The 16044-nt window shown below is 34.6% G+C and overlaps 1 protein-coding gene across 2 annotated transcripts in view; it reads right to left on the bottom strand.

Annotated features, from left to right (window-relative positions):
* Nucleotides 1-72: 72 nt before the first annotated feature.
* Nucleotides 73-16044, bottom strand: part of LOC126972171 (excitatory amino acid transporter 3) — a 35591-nt gene continuing 19619 nt past the window's right edge. For both annotated transcript variants that reach the window (XM_050818776.1, XM_050818777.1), the window contains exons 4-9: nucleotides 12099-12190; nucleotides 9719-9902; nucleotides 7036-7269; nucleotides 5314-5505; nucleotides 4374-4508; nucleotides 73-3643 (exon numbers count right to left, since the gene is read on the bottom strand). In XM_050818776.1, the coding sequence (XP_050674733.1) occupies nucleotides 3484-3643; nucleotides 4374-4508; nucleotides 5314-5505; nucleotides 7036-7269; nucleotides 9719-9902; nucleotides 12099-12190 (997 nt within the window). In that variant the 3' untranslated portion in view covers nucleotides 73-3483. The remainder of the gene's footprint in view (nucleotides 3644-4373; nucleotides 4509-5313; nucleotides 5506-7035; nucleotides 7270-9718; nucleotides 9903-12098; nucleotides 12191-16044) is intronic.

Raw genomic sequence — 16044 nt, 5'->3', positions numbered from 1 at the left:
TTTTTTTTAACACACACAACAAGAGGTATTCGACTACAATATTTTATAGATTGTCCAATTTAAAAACGTATCAATACTGAAAGTATTTATTAATAAAATAATACAATTGATCTACAGTTTAAACAGTACAATATGTTTATTTACTAATTTACGTATTCTTAATGTAAAGTGTTTTATAAACAAGTTTACTTTTATTACTCAAGAACCCCTAAATGAATGAAATGTTTATTTATAAATATATATTTATCATCATGATTATTGGCTCTGTTAACCATGTATATCCTTAAAACTATAATTATATTTTACAATCAATCATTAAAGATAACAGATAACTTAAAATATCTAATAAAATGTATTTGATAACCGAGCGATCTGTGTGACTCGAAAGTGTCCTAATTTAGACGACAGTAACCTTACTCTGCGCATGTGAAAAACACTGTATTACTTAGAATAATAATTGGTCTCCACTGCGATCCAACTAGATACCTCAGGCGTAGTCGCAGAGTGCGGCAATTAATACTACGAACAATGTGTGAACGTTGACGTTCTGTGAAACTTTGCTAATAGCTGAAACTAAAATGCCGGGTTGCGTAGAAAAACTTTGTAAAAATAATAATACTAAAAGAAATAAGAAAGACACTGGGATCACATATCATCAGTAAGTTTTTTGTATTTTACTAATAACAATGTAAATTAACAAGAAGTGTACAAACTTACAAAATTTGAAAGATGCCATTGAGTGTCAAGATGCCACGCACACAAACATCTTATAGTTGCCGTGATAAAGCTATTGTAGCTTAGGTAGTGTGGTATCGTCGGAGCGCAGCGGAGAACAATTCTTAATTTAAGCTGTCTTATTTTTTCTGTTCACCGCATTCTCATAACACTCTTTTCAACGTGTCACTTAAGCAGAATTTACAAAAAAATCACTATGGCATGTCTTTTATAGTAATTCCTTCGGTAATGACGGAAGACATTAGTGTAAAAGACCGTTGTTTTTTGGCTTTAATTAATACCTACTAAAAAGACAATTTTCATATGAAACAAATTTCTTACAATCAACTTTTTTTTTTTTTACCAAACCTTAACTTTAAGCTAAAATCAGGTAATAATACATTATTATTTTATTACATGTTTTCTACAGTATACACGACATTGGCAAAACCAAATCTACGTACAACAGAGTATATATGTTAATATCTAGCTATATACGGTACAGAAGATATCGTTTAACGACTAAAGCAGATAAAAATAACGGTAAAATAATAAATTAATGGTTTTTGGAATGCAACATTACACTATTAATAGATATAAATAATTAATGATGATATGGCACATTAGCCGCCAGTTGCAAAAAGCATATTTAAAGTCAATGTTTCATTACATGCTATCTTTAACTGTCAAAATGAAAAAGAAAGTGACGGTATTATATTTAATTAAACTTAAACGGCCTCAAAAATAAACTTGATATAAAGTTATACCTGAGAATGAACTAAGAATATGCAAAATGTTGACTATATCGCTGACAACACTGTCAATATAATGACAATTTACGTGCCACTAAATAAATAAAAAAAAAATGACAATTCTAAAGAATTCCAAATTTCAAGCAGCCTTGCAAATAAACGCGGGAAACGTCATACGTCAGAATATATGAATCATAAGCAAAATGTCTATTTGTAAACATTTTACATATTCTTGGTTTGTTCTCCGGTATAACTTTATAGCAAGCTTATTTGTGAGGCCGTTAGGATATATTGGATGCTTTCTGCAACTGGCGGTATGAGTATTTCATACGTACTGTTAACCATACTGTACAATTTACACCACTGGTTTCAAATTACCAAAAAACGTCACGCTATGCAGAATAGTTAAAAGATCGCAGTAAATATGCTGTTGAATAAGGAGATTTTAATGGTAAGAGTGTAATGCCCCGTTTCTAAGCATTACTAAGGGTATGTTCCGATATGCACTGCGACCACTCTACATTGTGACGTCAATTTAGTATACTGTGAAACCGTTCCTTTATAGCCAGTTATACTGGTAACTATTTAAAACGAAACGAAATCCCGTATACTGTCAGCCGCATTTTTTGACGCAGCATTCAAATGAGTGTATTAAATTTTTCTAGTTCATTAAAACAAAATTGTTGTTGGAGTACTGTCAAATTAAAAATATTTGGGATTAAACTGTAGGTATTGTTTATAAAACGTTGGGCACTTGAGTGGTTTTTACTGATCACGTGATCAAAATACTGTGAGTACCTTACCTCGAAAACGCCAGTGCTCACAGGAGAGTATGGCAGCGATTTATGACGTCATATATTTCCCTAGGGTACTGCGGCAGTATACTGGCAGTCCATAACGGAACGAATTTTTCTACAGTGATAGCACTGTGCAGTGCTCGCAGTGCATATTGGAACATACCGTAAATTGTAAAAATTATCAACTCCGCGATTAGGCAGAGCAGAGATGTTTTGCTTATGAACGAGAACAGTATCTCCCTTCATCTCGCGCCGTCTGCTGTTGTACCGGCGTGTTGTTACTCGTATTTTGACCTATCAAGTACACATTGCACATTTTTTGTGTTCTGATGCCACAACAACAATTTTGTTTATGTTAATGTTTATAATTTTTGCGACTAGAGGTCGAAACAGCGGTATACATAATTAGCGGTAGATCAAAGGAATTGACACACTATTTATATTGCATTTCGTAACACATATTATGACTTGGGTTTCACGGATATATTTTGTAAGCACATAAACACATATTGTGGTTATTTCACAAGCTAGTAAGAATAACTATCTTTTGCAATGATAAGGATGATTTAATGCGAAAAACCCAACGATTTCAACCTCATAATATCTAGGTAAAGTATTACAATATCATGTTTTGTGTAGGGATAAGTAAGGATGGAAAACCTCGATCAGTATGAAATATAAAGTACTTTGTACAAACATAAAATACTTTAACAATCATGTTTAGTGAATATTTAAAGTATAGTCACATAGAACACACAAAAAATCTAACAGCTCACAGAACTTCTAGTGATTATACAATACATCATCAACCTTACAAACTAACAACTTTATAATAAACATGACACTGAAAACGATTCAACATATAACCTTTATCATGATATGTACCTAACCAATGTAACTTAATATTTATATTTTGATTACTATATGATTTAACTACCAATTCATCATTTGAATATTCTCATTCTAGATTCTATAAAATAAATAAACTTAATTCGAAACTCACTAACAGATTTAAACTCACAAACCATTTGCATATTGAATCTTTGATAGAACTACGCAGACCTTAGTCAAGATGGAGATTGTAAATTATTCTTAATATTCTCAGCTGATTTTATTAAAAACAACACGAATATTATTTACCACAACAATACCAACAAATGCCCTGAAAAAATAATTATTTAATCTGAACACAGTTGAGTCAATGCTACAGTTATTTTCGTTTAATGTTCGCCCTTCTCTAAGTCGCTTAGTTCGTGTGCTGTGGCAAGTTCTTTGTCGTTATTTTGTCGCGTCTTCTCAATATCAGCTTGTGACAATGAAGCTACTATGATAGCACCCAATGCGTCACAGACAACGTTGATGGTAGTCCGAAACCGATCCCTAAAAAATAAATTTTCAATTTGATGATTTTCAATACTTAAATGATGTAGAATTGAGGATATGAAGTTGATTCAATGAAGTTTTCCTTTCCCTTAAAAGTCCCCCAAAACCTCCACCATATGCTCATTCGAGTAGTACTAGCCCTTGCTAGTAGTACTGTTCGTACATTTCATCTGTTGTAAGAACTTTCCAAAACAACCATTGAGTAATTTCCAAGATCGACAGCTTTTAACCGACTTCGAAAAGGAGGAGGTTCTCAATTGGATCGGTATTTATTTAAATGTATGTACACCGATTAGTCTGAGATTTCTGATCCGATTTACGTATTTCTTTTTTAGTTCGATGTGGAATATTTTTTAGTTTAGTTTTTTTTAGTTTTCATTTTATTAATATTTTTTATGAAAATTTTGGTATACGTGGTACATGATATAATTAAGATTACTATAAAGTTGTGAAGATGGTAAGAACATGTTCCTCAAAGCCACAGAAAAATTTCAAAGAAACGCTTTTAGTTTATGGTAGGTTGAAAGATTTTCAGTAGGAAAAGCCCTAGAATTCTATACTAGAAGTTTAAGTATTATTCGAATATGACTCGATGACTATCGAACATCTTGATTAAAGCGCGGATACTTTCTTATTTTTATTATTATATCTTATTATTGATAAAAATCAACGCTAAATATATTTTATGTGCAAAAGTAATTAAGTCGCAGTAAAGTGATTTACTTACAGGAGCCAATCGACAGCGAGAATGATAGAGACGTCTTCAGCGGGCAAGTTGACTGTATCAAGTACCATCACCATGGTAACCAGTCCTGCTTGTGGAATACCAGCCGCACCTATACTCGCTGCTGTAGCTGTTACACTGAAGAAAATAATGTGATTAACTCATTGACCTGTATAAATACAACTGGACAGGCTGTTTCATATGTTTGACAGCAAATATTTTGTGCCTATTTGAAGCGCCACTCACGAGCGTCCAGAGAACTAATTTTGATGTATAAATGGCTGCGAGTGAAGCGTGCAATACTCTGACATATTTTTGCATTATGAATTAATTTTGGTCGGTTTTCCGTGTATAGTTCAGGAATAAACGTAATAACGTACATAATTTTTTATTTTCTATCAGTGTTTTTTAGCTGCTGAGGTTGTCATCACTATTTTTAGTACCGCAGACTCTCTCTGTAGCGATTAGCCAACAGCGCCAAAATGGCGAATATCAAACAGGCCCAAAAGCACTTTGACAGCCGCCAGTCTAGTAGCATATAGTAGAGGTCAGTTTTAACTTGGTGATTGCCTGCCAACATTGCTGAGAGCAGCTGAAATTGGATCTACCCTCGCCATCTTAAAGATGATTATTGATATTAACTGATATAATTATACAGCAGTTTCAATTGCTGGTACGATCTAGCAAAAATATTATGGCACAGACACTTGCCAATAAGTATACAATTTTAAATGATAAATACATTCGGTTATTTATGCCACAAATATTGCTGAATACAAAGCTGAAGTTATATATTATCGACTATCGTAGATTTGAAGTTGGTTTGCAATAGTGTATTATGATATGGTATTGCGAATTGGCTTCAACCACAGATTGTCCCCAATAATCTTTTGATATCCCCAAAACATAGATGGGTGTCTGCTGGGATGGCAAATATGCTCACCTCACAGCAACAATCTTCCCAAATGACATCTCAACTTTCCTCAGCTGCGCGATGAAAATTGCAGCAACTGCCTCGTATAGTGCGGTGCCGTCCATGTTGATCGTTGCGCCAATAGGAATAACGAAGCGCGTTATGCGAGGATCAAGACCCATCTCATCGCAGCATCCGATAGTTATCGGCATTGTTGCCGAACTAGAACAATAATTATGATAAAATTACAAATAAGATAACTACTAATGCGAAACTCCTGTACGTAGTAATTGAGTTGCCCCCTTATTTTTATGATTTATATGAACAATCACTTTAAAAACCACTGGTCGATAATGATTGTTACAAACGCGAATTTGACACCAATATTTTGGCAAACATTTAATAATAAGTCTTTATCATAATATTATTAGGTTCACGCGAAAAAAAAGATTTGTCGATATGGATCTTACAACAATTTTCTGTATCACGTTTATAATACGCATAGAATAAAATAGATTAATATTGATTTAAAAAGTAAATAGCATGTAGAATAATTAAATATAATTAGACATACAAAATTAGAAATACAATACAAATATAAAAATAAAACTAGCGACCTGCCAGAAAGCGATGGAAAGGAGTATGTTGAAAATCAGAAAAATTCAAAAGATTAGAAGTGACAACATTAGGAAAAGGACAAATTTGATAGATGCTCTTGAGTACGCTGTAACACAAAAGTGGCGCTGGGCAGGTCATGTGGCAAGATTCATGGACAAAAGATGGACAATAGAAACGACAATTTGGGATGGACCATCTGGCAAAAGGAAAAGAGGCCTCCCAAGAAAAAGATGGGTAGATGACATAATAAAAATAGCAGGAACAGAATGGAGAGGAAAAGCACAGAGGAGGGATACATGGAGTAGCTGGAGGAGGCCTATACCCGCATTGGGGTTCCAATAACATAACTTTTATATTTTATATTATACGCGTAGTGTTAAGATTATATTATTATGTATTTGAACGTTGTTGGAATTAATTAAAGGCTTATTATTATTATTATAATTAGACATCACAGGAGACTGAAGAGCTGGCAGCTACCTCGGACAAAGAATTGGTCTAGCTATTCAAAGGGGGAACGCTGCAAGTATATTTGGAACCTTGCCTAAAGGGACTCCTTTTAATAATATATATCAGTTTTTATATTATATGTTTTAAGGTTTTTAGTTTTAAGTTTTTTGTTCTAGTATATATTTTTTTATTTCTGTATTAACTGCTAATTAAATATATTATTATTGTATTGTACTATTACATATTATAGTAAACTAGCTGACTCGACAGACGTTGTTCTGTAAATAATAAATAAAATACTGTTTTTATGTATTCGTCAATAATTTTTCATAACATATGCTCCTTGTTGTTATAATGAAATTGTTTCACAGCAGAACTGACAAACCGTGCGTCAACAAATTCTCTCACAGAAAATATGTCCATACAAAACAAATATTGGAAACAAAAATAATTATGGGTCCCAAATCGAAATAAAAACTATCCTATCTCTCAAGTTGGACTAAACTGCACTCCACTCGCATTAAAATCCGTTCATTAGTTAGGGAGTCCATCGCGGACAAACAACGTGTCACGTAACTTCTATATATTAAGAAGATAAGCATATATAAGTCTGTTATTTAATTGAATTAACTGAATAAACAAAATGGGCTCTTCGCACTCTTATAAATCTAAATTGACAGTTACCTGGACGCCGTACCAAAAGCTGTTGCCATCACTTGTCCCATCTTTGCAATATAACGACACGGCAATTTCTTCGTCGCCAACACGAACAATATGCTCAACGTGCCAAAACCGTGTAGGAACAGACCCAGAAGAACTGTCATGAAATACATTCCAAGTCTTCCCACCAACTCCGAAAACGATTCAATCTCCATTATCTTGGCTGTGACCAAGAAAAACACACCCAAAGGCGATAGCCTGCAAGGAAAGATACAATGATAATCCCATAATTGGTCAATTGTCAGGGACCCCGTGCTTTGTGCGGTAGATTCAATAAGAAAAATATTTTATTTCTTTTGACATTCATAAGTGTCATTTTCGTGACCTACTTGAATAAACTGATTTTGATTTGATTTGATTTGATTTGTGAACGGCTGGATCACTTGGCGTTGCGTAGAGCTGTCGCTTCTTTGTGTGTCTTCTACCGCATTTGTCACGTGTTCCGAAAAGCTCTTTAACCTGATTCCTGCTGCCGAATTTCACCTTCGGACGACACGCCACAAGTTAGGATATCATCCCCACCATCTGGATGTGTGGCGGTCCTCCACAGTGCGGTTTTCAAGGAGCTTTCTTTCACGTACTACAAATCTGTGGAATGAACTTCCTTGTGCGGTGTTTCCGGGACGATACGACATGGGTACCTTCAAAAAAAGCGCGTACACCTTCCTTAAAGGCCGGCAACGCTCCTGTGATTCCTCTGGTGTTGCAAGAGATTGAGGGCGGCGGTGATCACTTAACAACAGGTACGCTCCTTTGTCCTCCTATTCCATAAAAAAAAGTATACATATAGGATGAAACTTTAGCCGACCATTTCCGATAGCCGAAGAAAGAGTGTAGCTATATTTTGTTCGTGGTATTTATGCCGTAGTTTTACATTACATGGGGAGGAATTGTAAAAGACTCGACTTTATTAAAATTTATCTACTAGATTTATCCTACCCAGTAAATTAGGATGGTTATGAATGTCTACTTCCCAGCGGTAGGTTAAAGCAGATCTTATATCTTGGAATTAACTTCATTTAATTAACACTACTTGATTTTTAACAGGCAACACTACTTTCAAAATAGATGTGGGTTAAAATAACCAGCCTGTGGTTCGCTTACAAAAATTCAATTCCTATAAACAGACAATTTATATCTGGAAATTAAAGATGATGCAAATTACTATTTTTTACTCCTTCACGGTGGCTTAAATGTAGAGTTATTATATTGGCCACTTCGATGTGATCACACAGTAATAGCATGATAGTCAAGTAAATGCAACTCCTGCAGGGACTTCAACTTAAATCGATATACAATTTGTGATCGGGGCTTTAGACAATTTTGCAATTTAGGCAGTCAGCGCAGATTTGGCGGAACCCACGACAAAATTAAAAGGAATAAATAATTTACAAAGAAGTATTATTAACGTATAAAGAAGATATCCAAAACAATGCCATTCTCGGTTTTGTAAAGTTTAAACTAAAGTTCGCAAATTTGTCGTCCAACCAGACAATACGTACCACGTAAACACGTACCAGTGGCAGTCTCCTTTGCACAGTATGCCGGCTAGATTATGGGTACCACAACGGCACCTATTTCTGCCGTGAAGCAGTAATGTGTAAGAATTACTTTGTTTCGGTCTGAAGGGCCGTAGCTAGTGAAATTACTGGCCAAATGAGACTTAACATCTAATGTCTCAAGGTGACGAGCGCAATTAGAGTGCCGCTCAGAATTTTGGGCTTTTCAAGAATCCGGAGTGGCACTGCATTGTAATGGGCAGGGTGTATCAATTACCATCAGCTGAACGTCCTGCTCGTCTCGTACCGTATTTCCATAAAAAAAACCTAGCTCTAGAACGTTATACATAATTCCGACCAAAAGATAATTTTAGATGGCGTAGCATTTTAATAAACATCATTTAATTTAAATTGTGGTATAATGATATTATTATCTAATTATTAACTTGAACAACTTGTAATTTTACTACTGAATTTTTATTATGTCCCAGGTTCAGGTTCACATTTTGATTAGAATTTCTAGTATTGTTAGAGCCAGCCCGTATGTGCCCACACTACTTGAATGTCGAAGCAGCACTAAACAGTTCAATAGACCATAGTAATTATGTTCTCATTGCGAAAGAAAATATATATAATATATGAAAAAGTGTGTTGTTCAACTATCAACCATCGCACCGCTTTTCAATTTAAAGATAAAACATTTTATAGATAATATCTGAAGTTAAACTTCTTCAGTCGCGCTGTGCACTTTATTTTGTGGTTGGTTGAATTATTTACCTCACTTTGAACTTATTTTCACTTCTGTCATATTGTCATATCGACTTTTTACGAAGCATTGAATTCCGTTAAATCTATAGTAGTCGCTGTATTTGTTCTAGCGCATTTCCTAAGCCTCCAATGTGTGAAAACGAAGGTAGTACTTTTGGGACTGTTTAGCCCTTCCAAAAAAAACAATAAGATATTTTTACAAAAATAAACAAAGCTCCTAAATAGACAAACCTTGTTTGATCATGTAATCCTTAAATTTACTCAGTTAACTAATGTTACTCCAAATAACCTTTGAATCTTATACTAATTGCGCATTTTTTACAGAAGAGGAGAGTGTGGGTTTAACCGTTTCTGCGCTGACAGCCTCAATTTAAGTATACCAAATAACCCATCCAGTGATGATCATCATAGCTTCAGAGAGGGTGTGGAAGAAGTTCTGCAGCGGTCGGCTCTTCTCCCCCATCTTCCCAAGTGTGATTCCCAGCACGATGCTAAAGCAGACCAGACCGAGAACATTGCTGCCCTTCTGATAATCCCCTTCGATTTTGTACGTCTCCAAATGTCCTGAAAATATACGAAATACATTTTTTCTAACATAACCATATACCATATATGATTGGCCTATCATATTTATGTCCTATAACATTTATTTTTTTCAAAAATATTGACACACTTGTACACAAATTGCCCTAAATTAGCCTTAGCCTGTACCATATCACAACATCTATGGGTGTAAGACAACGATATATTTAATACAATATATATAGTTAAACATATTACAACATCTATGACTGAGAAACAAACATTAATATTCATCATATAAACGTTTCTATCTGTACTGAACTTTTATAGAATTATTCAATGGATCTACGACAGAACAGCTTAAAGAGATCTCTTTAAACTGTTCTGTGGGATATACCTACGGTGTTCGAAGCCGTATTTATATGAATTGGAAAAGATATAACAATTTCAATGATAAGACAACAAAAAAAAAAACATGTTCTAGAAAGGTATGCAAGGCAATTTCTAGAACAAATTAAAAAAAAATCCGTTAGCATGTTAATAAAATTTTAAAATTATAGAATAATACACACGATTTTCAGTAAATCTCACCCAAAGAAATATAAAAATAGGTAAGCATCAATTTATCATCGATTGAATTTAAAAAGGTGCACAGTTAAAATTCAAGTAGTGCATACGAAAAAGTGTTTTACATGTCTCAAGCCTCTCAAGAGAGTTTTCAAGAGCAAGAGCTTATGTTAAACGGTGACCCACTCACTACACGAGAACTCAAATAAAGCTTAGTGTGTTATAATTATTGCTTGTATTATAAAAGGTAGGTAGAGTTTTAAGTGTTTAATAAGTCTTCAAAGTTTATAAATATAGTTTGAAACAATATGTTATTGTTTTTTTTAAAGTGATAACCCTCACTTCTAGGATTAATACACAAATAAAATTTGAAAAACAAAATTGTATGAACGATGCCGGATTCGAACCCACGATCTCCGGCTTTCCGTGCCGGTGCTCTAACCAACTGAGCTAACCGTTCGAGTACCGCCTCGTTATAAAATTCTGTTTGCTCAGTTCAACTCTCAGGTTGTGGCTTCATCTACAGGATCTACTTTACAGTTGATAACCTTATCAACCCCAATATTTGCATATTAGGAAATTGACTTGAGATGTCGCTCTAGTAAATCTAAATATAGTTTTAATACATTGATTTGGAATTTCAGATTCCTAACAGTTTATTGTTGAAGCTATTGCTTAAATGTAAACGCAACCTAAAAGTTTATTTTGTCTGTGCTCAGTGTGACATATGTAATGTCAAATAGACGTCAGCCCTTTAACTTCCTGTTCTCTGCTAATGGTCATTGGTAATGTACGTACTTGTCTTGTTTGTTATCGCTCATAGTATTAAAATCAAGTGTAATCTCATCGCAGTGTTTTTATTCCTATCATTTTTCCTAACATTTATAGTACAGCCAATAGGCAACAAAATGTAATTGATAGGATTAAATTAAATCAATAAATGAAGTAGTCCATAATGCATTTGCCGCTCTTTTAATATACTAGCTGTTTTAGAGCCAAATGGTATACCCGCTGCGATGGCAAGCGTCTTGATGGAATGACCCTTGTGGTTTGGCCAAGGGGAAGGGCGCTGGTGTGGAACTCTGGCTCCTTCTCATGTTAAAGTTAAGGCAGTTGGTGCTGGGGCTGCTGCTTCGACTGCCAAAGGCACTGAGAATGTACAAAGTACGCGCATCAATAGGGCTATGGGAACCCAAGCCCTGGCAGCTATTTTGGTCAACGGGTCAGCCTTGCTATCCAACGCGGAAATGCTGCCAGTATTCTTGATATACTCCCGCGTATCGATAGTTTTAATTTAATGTAATTTTGTAAATATAGTTAATATAATATTATGAATTATTTTAAAGTCTGATGCAATTCAAATTACTAATAAGTTTCTTTAGTTTGAATGATTATTTTTTGATGAAACAAATAAAAAAGTGTGTGTGAACTTATGTATGCACACAAGAAAGTTATACTTCTTTGGCCTAACGAAGCAAAAATCATTAAAATGATTTATTCCTCGTTCTATTCTACGTTCTTAGAAAGAACAATGTTGTGAAAATCTTGCAAAGATGCCTTTGACAATTAATTAATAATGAATACGGCTGTATGGGCTTGAACCCTTTGCCTGTCCTAATAATAACTTCAAAAGACAAACATACTTTTACCAATACGAGTAACAATACTTACCTTTAATCGCCCTCGTGTCGTTTACATCGTAGGCGAGTCTGGTTCGATATGATGCTATAGTTGCCTGCACTATGTTTTCAGGAAATACGTTTCTGTAAAAACAATTATTTCAAAACTTTACCAAGTTCTTAAGGATCTACAATATTTTTCATATACATTCAATCTACAAGAAAAATTAGTTCCGAGACAATAAATGGCGCTAAACTGAATTAACTAACGGCCGTTCCCAATCTACAGATAGAGATAAATTACTACCTTTTACTGTCAGTAATTAGCTGTCAATAATCTGAAGCTGTCGCAATATAACCGATAAGTCATTCTTATCGCCTTATATTGGGACGCGTGAATTGCAATATCCATACAACGTTTATATCGGTGGTAAGCTATACGTCGTCCCATTGACAGAGAGCGTGCACGGATAAGGTGAATTACCGTCGATAAATTTATTGGGACAGAAAAGTCAACGATAGTTCCGATTTTTATGTGAAGTAAGAGATAGACTGAATATTGGGAACGGTCGTAAAGATTTAACTATAACACAGTAGACACATGTGTACTGTGACTATAATTATGACAATTACATTTTCCAGTCCTGTCAACCTTAAACTTTTTGAAAAAGTTTACCTAGAAAGGCAATGAATTTGAAGTTGGAGTTTTTTTTTAACTTGAGTACACAATAAATAGTGTTAATTTTAATCCTCAACCATTTATAGTTATGAAAATGAAGATAGCGTGACTAATCTATGCTAATAAAGGGAGAGTCGTTTTTTCCTACAGTTATGCTGCGAAAACTACTGAACCGATCTGAATAATACTATGCCATAAGATGGAGCGGGTTTCGGAGAAGGTTTATGGTGATTTTTTATCTACTATCTTAGAAATACCTATGTATTCGCAGTAGAAATGATTCATACAATGAGCAGTTTGCCCGGTCAGCACTAGTTATAGCATAGAGTGATAGACGAACGTCCTTAACAGATTATAAGACACAGAAGCGGTCGTCTATTGAAGACTCCATTAACTAAGGTCATGTTTCCGCTATTTAGTAACCACGTGTGCCTTTGGGCCACAGATATAAATCGAAACTAGTATTATAAGGTATAGAGAGGCTAAAGACTTTGCTTTGCGATAGAAATGACTGTACAATATTGTATATTTTTGTTGAAAAGAGCGCAAAAAAAGAATGCAGGGAGAGTTTCTTGCGCTGCTTCTTCTCTCTCACAGCGCCATTTGTTTCCGAAGCGGTAGTAGTATCTAGTAGTTTTTGGAAGTGACATCAAAAATAATTCTAAAGGACTAAATTTTGAGAAAATAAATGCCTTTTATGCCTTTTAAAGAAAAGCTGTGTAAAAAGTATAAGCCAACTTTAAACATTAGATTTATACAAACAAGTATTTCCAAAATATTTCAATTATATTTACAATTATTGCATATCCATATTGCATTATCCAGTAAATTTCTCCCGTTTTGTTTATTATAAACTAAGTAGCCACAACACATTTTTAATTTAAATGGTACGTGTAGGATATAAACAGTTCGGGGTCCAGTCAAATGAAAATTCGACTTCTAAGGTACTCCTGAAACTAACGTAAAAAGATTAAATTAAATCAAATAAGACATCGGAACCTAACACATTAATACGAATAAATTGAAAATTTCCGTTTCCTTTTCGTCGGCGAATTACCTTTAAATAAATAACTTTACTTAGAGGTAACAAATAGCCGACCTGCAGCGATCTTGAGCTGCCAACGAAGAAAATAATCACCTAACGACAGCGTTATACAATGATTCATTGCTCTTTGATACAGGAACAATCAAATTAGGGTCGAGAATCTACAAGTGTATTTTTCCATAGACTATGAACGTGATTAAGAATCCAACTCCAGAGACGTTGGTCCTAATAACACAAAGAACTTAAATTTCTGTATTTTTTTTTTGTATATTGAAACCCAAGAGTACAGTTCGGACAGAAAACTGTTCGGCGAGCTTTGTTTTCGTTGGACGTCAGGAATTCGAGCGGGATAGATGGCATTTCTCCAATCGTGCTTAGAACGTGTGACCCCTGAGTTGACGCCGGTGCTAACGCGCTTATTCCGGCACTCTTATTCAAATGGCGTAGTCCTACGTAGACTACGTTACGGAAGTCAGCCCTTGTCCATCCAATCCAATCAAAAAAGGAGACAGTTCGGATCCGGCAAACTACAGGCCTATTGCTATTACCTCCCTGCAAAATCATGGAGAGCATAATTGACCACCAGCTCTTGGTATACCTAGAAGGTCACCAGTTGATCAACGACTGTCAGTACGGCTTTCGCCATGGTCGGCAAAAAAGGAGATCACTTCCCTGTTACGTGATGCCTATTATCGAAAATACTTTTCAGCGTTGATATATTAGATTTGTTGAGTACGAGCCCTATGAACACTGTATCTAGGGCGCAGTATTAATAGCGGAGTGATGAAGAGTGACGCGGGAATTGTCACACGGCGCTCGATTCACGTGCGCGCTCTAATAGACAATTATCATTTGGTTTCGCACGTCGCTAGTACTTTATGCAGCTCCAATACTGGAACGTACCAGTTGGCTGAACGCATCTTGTAACCCATAGATATCTATATATCTAGTGCCGCTCAAGATTAATGAAAATCCCAAAAATTCTGAGCGGCACTACAACTGCGCTCGAAACCTTGAGACATAAGATGTTAAGTCTCATTTGCCCAGTAATTTCACTAGCTACGGCGCCCTTTAGAACGAAACACAGTAATGCTTAGTGCTTCACGGCAAAAATAGGAGCCTTCCACTGGTGAATCTATATCTTGTATTTCAGATACCGCTTTAGGAATATACTGTGAACAGATTTGTTTTGATTATTTTCTGAACAATAACAGTGATGTGATTATCTGTCCAATGAGCATTCAGTATCTTTCGCCAACTCACCTCCATTGGTCGACTGAATATATTTGCATTGCAAATATATTCGGAGTCTAGTGGTTTGTAGAGTCGGTGTTTGGCGGTCAAATCGACTACTTTTACTGGTTATTTTTGTTAGCCTTTACTAAGATTTCTTTCATTGATGTCACATGTTATTTATTTATTGGTAAACAAAAAATTCTCGGTAAAATTATTAAATGCTGTTCAAAATATGAGGTTATAAAAACAAAAAGCTCAAATGAATCAATCAAAGAGTACAAAAAAGTAATGATCTTTTCTGCAATTGCGGGTTAAGATTACACGAACACATTTTTTTTAATTTGCCTTGGTTAAAATAAAGACGCTTAAATCTAGTACATCAGGATCTCTGCCTACTGAAATAGTGAACTCAAGAAAACAGCCTGCGGGTGCAAAGTACGTGGCAGCCAAAACTTCTTAAATAGGATTAGAAAAAAAAACATCACTTACTGACATTTTTTTTTCTAATTAAGATGATGTCGAGTCCCGTGATTTGCGCTCTTATAGCATCTTTAACCTTTTTTTTATTCATTAGTTATTTATTTATTTATTCTAGATGTACCAACAATAACTCAAGTTAACATTAACAATTGATTTGCACTTACTAATTCTAGGTTGGTTATTCTAATTTGGTACATTCAACATTTTAAATAAGAAAAAGTTAAGTAACTTGATAATAAATCTTAATTCTAGAAACTATGCAATGGTTTTGATATACTTTATCTGTTTAAAACGGCTTTAACGTTTGTCGGAGTTGGTACGACTATTTTATTATTTTAACATATACATAGATATTATTGAAATTCAATCTAATGTATCTTTAAGGCTAATTTATGTAAATTAATTAATTTAATAATTACCTATTGCGTTCATTTTAATTTGTAATTTATTTACATTTTTTTTCAAATATTCAAAACTTACCAGTTATAAGCTAAATAAATTTTTTTAACAAAATAAATTTAAAATACGTGAAGCAAATTTGCATAAAAATACATTTCT

The sequence above is a fragment of the Leptidea sinapis genome, chromosome 25, assembly GCF_905404315.1.
Source record: "Leptidea sinapis chromosome 25, ilLepSina1.1, whole genome shotgun sequence".
Lineage (NCBI taxonomy): Eukaryota > Metazoa > Arthropoda > Insecta > Lepidoptera > Pieridae > Leptidea > Leptidea sinapis.
This window is presented reverse-complemented; position numbering and strand designations above follow the sequence as displayed.